Genomic DNA, 10,735 nt, shown 5'->3' on the forward strand with positions numbered 1-10,735 from the left:
TAACTTTGATTTTAAAGATAAAAAAAAAAAGTTATTCTAGGTCTGGGGACATTCCCAAGGGTGAATTTTAGGAAGTTTTTTTCACTTAAGAACACCTCAATCTTTGTACTTTACTTTATACGTTAAACAATATCTAGACAGAAAATGAAGCCTAAGAAGCTTATTCAAGATAACTGACTCCGGCGGCCTTGTTGTGAACCAGTATCTAGGAGATTCTTTAATTTTATCCAATTAAAAAGATTTTTCACGAATGTTAATTCTTATTTACACGTTCACCTTCCTCCGTTAGTTCTCTACTCCGGTGCCTTTTCTTATAAACTGCTAGTCCTTGGGCTAAAAGCCTCGATCAACAATCGTAAAGAGTTACAACTTCTCCAGAGAGACCATTATTTTTCCCTGTAAAGGAAGGAGTTGAGTGCATAACTTTAGTTACCATTTCTTTTGTTTTCGGAGAGCATAATACATGAAATAACCTAGTGGATTCAAAAACAGAGCTGTCACTTCCAAAAATATTTTTACAGCAGGTTGAGAAATCAATGATGGGGTTGTATCAGGCTTTTCCACCCCTCTTAATTCAGTCTGTTGGAAGGACTTCTGGATGCTTCATTATAATTTATATAAGCACTACTCTAGACGTCAGTTTTCATTTAAGTTGGCGTTAGTGGGCTTAGAAGAATCTCTCAAAGGCACGACTATTCTTTATTGACTCAGTTTAAAGAAAAAGGTAAATTTACTATTTTAAGTTAACCCATTGGTGGCTAACGCTAATGGTCCTGCTTCTAATCAGCTAACCGCTTATGCGTATTTATCCGACCAAGACAGGAAGCTCTTAATTATATGAGCCAAGTATTTTGACTTTACATCTCAGAAAGAATCCCAATATAAAAGCAATATGCAATCCCTTACGAGTACTCCTTGCTATTTGACCTAGGCTTTAAAAATAACTTAATGTGAACTAATCAGGATTACTTGTCTCCTCAGGGAAGTGGTGTCCAAAATGCACATTTACGATGTTAACAGATTAGTCCCTTTTGTTTTAAGCATTTGTCCTCTACCTCAAAGGATACTAGAGATCATCAATGACAGCAAAGCTATTGACCAAAACTTATAGGAACGTGGTTAACTTCAAAGACCCCTAAATAACCTGAATACAATCTGGGGTAACTTTTATGGTAATTTAAAACCTTACTTAAACTACTCGATCGGTGAGAAATTCGTTTTTCCTGAGTTTCTTCTCTAGCTCCAGCTAAAGATATTCAAACTAATGGTATTTACCCTCCTTACGCTTTACTAGGCATGAGGGGTTTTAGTGGCTTTCTTTGACTGATGCTGGGTATTAAAAGTCTTTAAAATATCAAATCAGAGTAGAAACTGCCTTTCTCTATCAAGATACAACTGATTTCAGTATCCCTGTAAATAGGCTAGGTTACATTAAAGCTACCGGAAAAACTCAAGACAGCCTCTGATGTAATAAAATTCAATAAAAAAAATAGCAAAAACCTTCTTAACACTTTCTGAGGTAAGACTTTAAATAAGGGAACACTAGCTAGCTTTGAAAGTAGTGTAACTATGGAAAATATATTACAGGATAAGGTTTTTTTAATCCAGTTACTATAGATAAAGGAAATACAGTCTTCCTTTTAAAAAAAATAGAGCCTTCATACTCCAGACAACAATTCCAGGATATAAACTCAATAACAATTCTTATACTTTAGCCACATCCGGCTCAATATCAGATTACTACAGCGCTTTATGGAATCTCTCTCATGGCCATAGAGATAGAAACCAACACCAATTTGAGAACTTTAATAGAAGTAAATTAGAGCTGGCTACTATGAAAAAGGGATAAAACTTTATAAGACCTTTAAGAAAGCTATGGAAGGTACAAATTAGTAGATGGAGTCTATCTTCTCCACTATTGACCAGCGATAGACAAGAAGCTTGGCTTTTTTTAAGCAACTTTAACAAGCTCATGCTAAATAACTAAAATAAACCTGACTTCCCGTTCTCCTATGAAATAAGATTTCTTAAGGAATATAACTAAAATTCCTGGACCATTTAATCAATTCTCTTTACCTGAAATTGTATTAGAATCGTTAACCAGAGCGAGAATTTACATGCATCTGTTAAGCAGTAGCCTGAGACTACAAAATCATCAAGATCAATAACACGTCTCCGTCTCGTGTAAGCTATCCCCTTATATTTAGTAAGAGAATACAACTTTGAATGAAATAAGTTAGGCTCAGGTCCCTCTTCTGATTGTTTCTAGTTTTCTGCCCAAATTAATGCTGCTTATTATGGTAATAGATTCTATTATGCTGATTTACCTAATATTGCTAAGGTTTAAGGCATAAAGTACCATGAACCTTTTGCTTTCAATAAAGCTGTGTTCGATACAGGTATATCTTTAGATCAGTTCTCTCCGAGCAAAGTATGCAAACTCACCAACAAGCATCCTTCCATTACTCAATAATACTAAAATGAGGGTTTGAAGCTCAATCACATTGACCTGCTTTGTCACTTATTCATGCTTATTTTGGACTAGCTAGCTCCTACCCTCCTATTAAAAATTCAGAGCACACTTGCCTGGTACATTTTAATAAACCTGAGTATAAAACACACTTAGAATTATTACTTAACTATTATACTAAAAATTTAAGTAAACAAAAAGACCCTTCAGGCCCACATTCTCCTAAACATCTTTGACGTCTTGCTAAAGATCCTGTAAGTGCTTATAAACTGATCCTAAACTTACCCAAATCATACAAAACCCTACTATACCCATTAACCATACGATTTAGCATACATAGAAACCTTGCGAAATTTTACCTTATTTATTTTTAAAGATTAGGTGCAACTAACTTGCTCAAAATAGCAAGAAATCTTCATAATAGCCATCACAAATAAAAAAAAAAGTACTATATTCTAGTAATTAATAATACTTGATAAATACATTATCATTATCTGGGTAGAGATACTATTTTTGACCTTTTGGTGGTCCGTTGGGCTAATTAAAGGTTCTAAATACTCGTATAGGAGATAAAAGCTAACTTTATCTCCAGGAGCACTTTCCCTCATGGGCGGTTTATCGTTGCACGGGCTTGTGATGCCTCCGATACTCGGCTGTCATAGCAGTAGGTAAGAGCTTTGTGGTTAAATAGTTACGCACTGGTAACTGCGTAGGTTGGCTACTCACTGGGTAGACTTCGTCGAACGCTTGGTTTTGGCTCTGGCCGTTGAATCGGATCTTTTGATTTTTCGTCAAGTATCGTACATTCTTTAATGCACGTAACGATTCCTGTTCCCGTGCTAGATTCACTATCATAAAAGCGGTCAAAAAAGATTGACCCTATATGTAAAATTTGCGTTTTCCGTCGCTCTTATTCTTGGTCGGTCGAAGATGGTCTCGATCTATGGAACTTAATAAGGAGTCATCCAAAGGAAGAATAACATGACAAAGTAAATTTATCTTGATAGGGTCATATCACCCTCTGCTGTCTAATAGGCTTACCAAAAATTTGGAGCTAATGCAGTTCACTATAGACCGTGACTATGTTACCTACCTTCCTGATCCGACTCTGCATTGAGAGTGCCGTGTTACTTTGGAGAGTTGCAGGTGGTGTGACGCAACGTGTCGAAAGATACACTCTTAGAATTGGTGAAAAGTCGTCAGTGACTTGACCCTTTTGCAATGTTAGTAACAGAACCTATAACTTTGTTTACGAGACTTGTTTTAACCTGTCCCTAACCTTAACCTAACCCTAGCCCTAACCAAAAGGCTCATTAAACTTACGGAATTAGAAGCTTCGCTTTAAGTACTAGCATTGTCTTCGGAAACCATTTATTCTTATACGTGGTGGATGAAGAGCTGCCGTAACCCAACATAAACACTATTAAAAAAGTTCCGCCAAAACAACTAAGTTATGCTTGAAAACTACTTCTATTCAAAGTTAGGAGGGTCACTGGACACCATGGAAGCAAGACCTGCATAATGAGTGTTGTGACCTAAGACTTTCGTCCTGTCTCCGGGACCTTTGGTACAACTTGTACGGTTGTAAATGTGGCAATAACATACTCATTCGGATCGTCTTGATCGGTCATTCGGGTGAAATATTTGTCGTATAGTTATTAGGTACTAGTACTATACTCATGCAGTTTAATTTGAAGACAGTTTGATAATATCAAAGCTAACGTAATTAAAAATTACCACTGTGTTAGAAGTTAATGAAATACTATTTTCTTATTGTTTTAATTATAAACTACAGAATATATTTAAATTTTTTCTGTAAACTTGTGCCGCTTGTTAAATTAGGGTTAAGAGTGACTTATTCGATATCTTAGCCTTACTACCCTAATACTCCCTTATACACTTTATAATATTAGGGTATTTTTAATGATACTTTTAAAAGTACTACCTGCTCATACTAACATTGTAAATATTAATGTAATCCCTATGTTAAAGTTTTCCTTTCCGGTAGTGCGTCGTGATAAAGACAAAGTTATAGTTTACATAATATCACCTTTAAAAAAAAAGAGTAAATAATATATTACATAGTAACCTTACTTTAAGACAGCGGCCTAATCCAACACTAAAAAATAAGGCAGAGATACTCGGAATTCACTTTTCACTAAACAAAATTGTGAAAAAGGTCACAGTTATTCAAAAATGCTATATAGCATTGCGCAATTCATTTAATATTAGTTACTTGCTATTATAAATATAAAGTATTAAATAGAAATTAAAATAATTTTACTTGCTATTTCTTACTAGAATATTATGCAACCTAAAACTAAGTAAAAAAAGTTATTTTCCTTAAAATATTAGCTCCTTATATGGTAATTATTATAAAAAAGTGATTAGTAAATTTATTTTCTAAATATACTAGCACTTAAGAGTTTAAGCGAAGTTGATTGGAAAAAATATTGAAATAAATTTTAATTTCTTTATTTATAATTTATTGAATAATTTTACCTAAATTCCTAAAATAAAAGTTGCAGAGCTTTTTAGTATATATACGGGCGTAGTTATGCACAGGAAAACTTTTATCTTCGTTAGAATGGTGCTTACTTACTTGTTGCTGACCACTTTGGTTGTTTTAAATAGCTTATCTGCACCCATTAACCCACAACGGTTACTTTCTTTTCTAAATGACCTCGCGAAGGGTACTTTAAAAAATGCTATTATTGTCGTTTATGAGTAATTTGTTAATAAGAAGCCTCCCAAACATATGAGAATCCTGTAAGAAGTTATAGGGAAGCCGCTACTAGAAGTACCTATGCATATACTTTTTTTTTGATGCAAAATTACACAACTATTTTAAATTTTATTTCTATCTCTTTCAAAGGATAGAGGTATTTTGTTTCTTTTCAATATAATTTTTTATCAAGCATATAATTATTTTTACTAATTTACAATTCATTATTTTTTTTTTAACTCTAAGGAGTCTTTAACGTTAACGCTAATGAAGGTAATTATTTGTTTTTTGTTAAAAACTTTACCTAAACTTACTTTTAAACCAAATACCAAAGGAAGCAATAACCCTGGAACTGCTCGTAAGTTTAATTTTACAGGTTATACAAAAAAGACAATAAATCTCAAGTAACTATACATGACTAATGTGAAGGAAAATTATAAATTCTTATTAATAATACTTCGATATATATATATTTTTAACCCTGATCTCTCACATTGAAAAATAAAATTGCTAGTGGGCCAAAGCAAATATTAAAATCAATTATTCTACCATTTTTTTTATGCTTTATTTATGCGCTGTTCTGTAAAGCTTTTATTAAATATTTTCCTTTATCCCAAAGAAGCTAACCTCTATAGTGACTGCTGCCAGTTTAGACTTGCTAAACTTTACGATGTAGTGTAATTCTGTTTGTTAGTTAACAAATTATTGATGGAGTGCATTCGCATTAGTAAGACCAAGAAACAAAAGTTTGAATAATATAATTTATGTCTATTAGTGAGCAACATAACAAAATTTAAAGTAGAGCAGCAAATTGTTTAGAATTAATTAATAGACTTTTGGAGACTTCTATGTTCAACTTTTTGTTCTCGGAATAATAGGCTCTACACTCTTTCGTCCTACAGGAGATATTCTAAAAAGAGGACAGAATGATCTTAAACAGCAAGCAACAAGTTATAATAAACCTTTTACTACTCCTTTTTTATAATCGTGATTTTTTAAAAAGGCACATTACCTCTTCCTTCTAACGGGGAGATGCTACAAAGTGAACAGAATGATAATAATCAGCAAGCGACAGGTTACAATAACTCGTATATTAATTCCCCATTGTGACTTAAAAATATCTGTTAAAAAATTTATAAATGGATTAAAAGAGTTTATTATCACCATTCCCTAGAGGCCCTTAATTTAGTAATAAATGAATGCAATAATTTTATAAAAAAAATATTTAAATAAGTATTTTGTGCATCAAAAAAGCTATACAAGATAGAAGAGTTTAGTTATGATACATAGTAAGTTTTTAATGCTCCAAGCAAATAAATTTCAATACTTAAAGGACTAATAGATCTGAACTTCTATACTATATGGGAATTTCTTAGCTTACAAAAGTAAAGCAACAAGTATTTAATATTTTCCTAAACATGCAAAACATTTCTTTAAAAAATGAGTAAAAAAGACCTTTTTTCCCAGATTTTTTTGTGATAATACCTTATCGTCACCCCAAAAAAAGTTGAGATTAGTAAAAAATGTGCACTGACCTATGCGCTGAGCTCGTTAGGACCTCAAGAGTTTTCCAATTTTGCGCACATACAAACTTGTTCAAATAATTAGTAAATTTGTAGATTTCAGTTTCTGTGTTAATTTAGATTAATTTTTTTTAATATAAACATCATATATAATAATAATAAATTATTTAAGTTTTAATTAGATTTTCAGGAAATTTAAATTAACCTAAATTTTTTCATTCTATTAAAAGGATTAAAATAATTTTTCTTATATAAACCCTTGCTGGCTATTTTCTTAAACGGGAATAACGAATGACTATGTATTAAAATCTACAAGTGTTTTAATTTTTTATATTATTGAACCATTAATCATAGAATTATTAGAATACAACGTAGTATATAAATTATCATTTTAACTAACATAGTTTAAAATTATTACAAGGTTATAAGTTAATATTATTATATAAATTGTTTACCTTGATTTTTTATATACACCCTTATAAATAATATTACTTTCTAAAACGTTGCTCAGGCCTACTATATTGTACTCTTGACTTTTACTAAATAGTTTAGGGTGGTGAATTTCTTTTACTTTTATTTTTATATAGGAACTAATGCTACTTGGGAAGGTGATTTAGGTAACATCTACGATATACGAAACTTAAGTTTGTTTAACGTTGATATCTATATTTGCACTTGCAATTTGAAATAAAGATAGGGGTCCCACTTCATATGAGGGTAAGTAATATTATAGTTTATATTTTATGTATACCCTACTTAATTAAAAACAGTTTCTATAATACATTAAATAAATATTTTTAAACCAAATGATTACGGCAGAAGAAGATCAAAATAATGTGGAAGATGTGGAAGACATTGGTGGGGAAGAGCAATTATTGAGTGAGTAAAATATAAAACAGAATATAAACGTGCAGTACTGTGTTATTTTTTAATAAAGATGAGTTGGTTCAAAAAGTTCAAGTACGGAGAAACATGAGTATGGCGAGCAATGACTGTACTTTAATCTTTCCATGTTATATTGTTGCAAAGTCATCTTTGCTATGCTATACTTAAGCCTTTTTTTTCCTGTTTATTAATATATATATATTATTTTCTTCTTTTTTTCATAAGCAGCCAAATATTATACTAACTAGTATAATTTATAGATAAACCCGTGAACGACGCAGCTGGTATGCATCAGCCTCCACTTTTTTTTCGTATGTTTATACTTTCAATGATAAAAAGTATTAGATTATATACAACGCACGTACCCGCAAGTACGTTCACTAATAGATGAAATGGAAGCTACCGGTATGAATTACATTAATTAGTGTATTTTATTTATTTTATTTATCTTTCTAGAGTAGAGTCAACTTAATAACCAGCAAAAGCTCTTCTTGGTCCTAATAAAAATTAACTAAATTTTTTTAAGAGAATTCTTATAATAAGATCAGGGCTGTTGCTACTGTGCATTGAAAAATGGTGTTATACGCAGTTTGTCAGAGACACCGTCTAGACCAAAACGCTTGAAAAATGTTTCGTTCTTTACTACTGTAAAGTTAACTTCTATATTTGTGAAACGCCGAGTAAAGAGCGTTAATCTTACAAAGAAGTTTTCAAATTTTGTTGTGCTTTAAAGATTTAATAAGACTCAGTTAGCAGCATTAATTAACATGTGTAGTGGAATGCCTTCACAGTTATTTCTTATAAAGAGAAAAATAGTATAATTAGATATATTTAAGTCATTACTTTCGCGTAGTTTATTATTAAAAAGAGTTAAGTGCTTAAACTTTCCTTAAGGCATTCAGGCAGAAAACTATTGCCCCACGAAGTTAAATTTTATTATAAAAGCTCATTTTACAAGTCTTAAGCCCTGAATCGAAGTTGTTCTAAACTATAAGCTATATAATACAGTATAACGAGTCGTAATATCTTTGCACCCCCCGGATAAGCCTTATATCTTCTCTTTCCTACGACATTCTGTAATTTCTTTTACAATTTTTTTAAGGCGTTTTCTACATCTCTTTAAAAGGAAGTGCGTACCTTTTTGATCCAATTTTTTTAGAGAGGATGACCGAAAAAAATATATGAAAAATACGGTGGGCCGAAATAACTTAGTAAGGAATTATAAGGGGATCGTTAGTATAGATCTAAATAATGTCAATGCAAAAATTCAAAGTTAAAATTAGTGGGGACGGGTTTGTAAGCAGTACCTCTGAGCGAACACATTTTCGTCGAAGATTTTGACTGACTTATTCGGAGAACAAGAGATGTAAACTCAGTGATGAGAAGCACGTTGAGGGTGAATCTAGGTTAAGCAATGTAATATTAAGAAAAGTACGTAGGACGAACCGAAAGAAAAGGTGGTGAATGTGGAAGAGTTAGATCAAGATTATACTAGCGTTATTAACCTACATAAGAAACAGGCAAGCGAATTAGCAGCTACTACAGTGGGTAGGACCATAGTTCAGAAAATTAATTGAACAAATTATGAACAGTTATCAAAGGGCTTCTCAGAACTGGGATCACTTAAACAAAAGTCCCTGCGGCAAAGAATCCTAGAGAGAGATCGTTCGCAAAAACTATTTACTCAAGGAAACTCCTCGAAAGGTTTATTAAATGCTAGATCTCGACCTGCCGTGAAAATTTAGGATTCGTCTCTAGAATATTTCGTTAAAACTGGCATTCTGGGAAGGAAACCCAAGGAAATAACTTCGAAAACTAATATATCATAAACAAAAATTAAGAGTAATATGTTAAATTATATCACAGAAATATAATAGAGTTAGTTCAAATTAAAAAGAGCTGTATAATTATTTGATTACCCTCGAGCTGCCCGAGTAGCACAACGTTCACCAGTTAACAAAACACTCAGCAACAAAACGACAAAAAAGCTCGCGACATCCCTTAAAGGTTTAATAAGGCTTGTCCCTTCAGACGGGCAAGCCTTAATTATATGTAACATCACAAAATTCCAAATTCTACCCTTGGTGTCCTATAAAAGCTCATTTTTCGCATAAACCATGGAGTGCTTCAGCTAAGCTTACCCCTTCCCGTTAACTAGGACCACTTAATTTAGTTAATGTTGACGAGGTGTAAGCAATGGTCGAAGTGCTACCTAAACGAAAAGCGCCTGCCTCGATGGCATCACTAACGGGATGCTGAAGAAAATGCCATAATAGGGATGCATTATCTTTACTTCCTTATAAAATCTTCGATGGAAGACGGCGATCGTCATAACGCTACCGAAAACACTTAAACGGAAGTCAGCATCGAGTAAGTACCGACCGGCAAAGTAGTTGAGGGCGTTTTACTACGCCGTCTTAAAGAGGTCGCTGACACTCGGAAAGCTTTGCCGAGTTTCAGTTTAGATTTCGGCAAGGGCACTCAACGATCCAGCAGCTCCTCTGCTTGATTGAATGGACCATTTGCTCTTTTAACCAGAATAAGGCCACAGGTGCTGCCTTCCTTAAGGTTGAAAAGGCATTTGGTCAAATTTGGCACATGAAGGTCTACTGCACAAATTGCCCTCGGTATCCTTCTCTCACAGCCTTTACAACGTGTTGAAATTATATCTGAATTGCCCCGTCTTCAGCGTGCGCGTGGGAGATGCCCGGTCGCCGCTTCGATCTATGACAGCAGGGCCTCATGGATCACTTCTCTCGCCCTTTTATTTGCAATTTGTATAAGCTGCCTACCTTTTCTGTCTGGTGCCGTGTTGGGAAGGTTACTATAAATGCGATGAAAAGCAGAGTTCATATTAATTTCAAGAATCCCGTCCCTTAGTTGGTGCCCTTAACCTTTAATGGCGTGTAGATTACGTGGTGTTCTCAAACGAAGTACCTAGAGAACCCTCATTCACAACAAATTTTCCTGCGCCTTACGTGGACTATGTAGTGGCGAAGGTCAAGGGTGCTTTATCCTTTACTTGAGGCAAGAGTAAGCTTTCTCTGCGGAATAAATGGCAACTGTATTTGTCTTACGTTCAGCCAATAATGAAATACGCTTCTGCTGCTTGGACCTACGACTCCACTGCGA

General features: G+C 33.5%; 1 protein-coding gene and 2 long non-coding RNA genes across 3 annotated transcripts; 2 read left to right on the top strand and 1 right to left on the bottom strand.

Annotated features, from left to right (window-relative positions):
- The first annotated feature begins 5,057 nt into the window (after nt 1–5,057).
- Nucleotides 5,058–7,443, top strand: LOC135139876 (uncharacterized). Its single transcript, XM_064070227.1, has 8 exons — nt 5,058–5,163; nt 5,217–5,270; nt 5,442–5,468; nt 5,530–5,553; nt 6,074–6,145; nt 6,199–6,270; nt 7,306–7,335; nt 7,412–7,443. Exons 1-8 carry the CDS (start codon nt 5,058–5,060, stop codon nt 7,441–7,443), a joined length of 417 nt encoding a protein of 138 aa, XP_063926297.1.
- A 92-nt stretch (nt 7,444–7,535) lies between these two features.
- LOC135139858 (uncharacterized) lies at nt 7,536–8,133 on the top strand. The gene is made up of 5 exons (XR_010282212.1): nt 7,536–7,597; nt 7,656–7,712; nt 7,864–7,887; nt 7,943–8,008; nt 8,060–8,133. It is a non-coding gene; the product is annotated as an uncharacterized LOC135139858 (long non-coding RNA).
- A 783-nt stretch (nt 8,134–8,916) lies between these two features.
- On the bottom strand, nt 8,917–9,582 carry LOC135139859 (uncharacterized). The gene is made up of 4 exons (XR_010282213.1): nt 9,523–9,582; nt 9,332–9,418; nt 9,109–9,255; nt 8,917–9,005 (listed from the first exon to the last, which is right to left on the bottom strand). It is a non-coding gene; the product is annotated as an uncharacterized LOC135139859 (long non-coding RNA).
- Between the last annotated feature and the right edge of the window lie 1,153 nt (nt 9,583–10,735).

The sequence above is a fragment of the Zophobas morio genome, unplaced genomic scaffold (genome assembly GCF_036711695.1).
Source record: "Zophobas morio isolate AGI-343-1 ecotype UQ-CSIRO unplaced genomic scaffold, CSIRO_AGI_Zmor_V1 ptg000037l, whole genome shotgun sequence".
NCBI lineage: Eukaryota > Metazoa > Arthropoda > Insecta > Coleoptera > Tenebrionidae > Zophobas > Zophobas morio.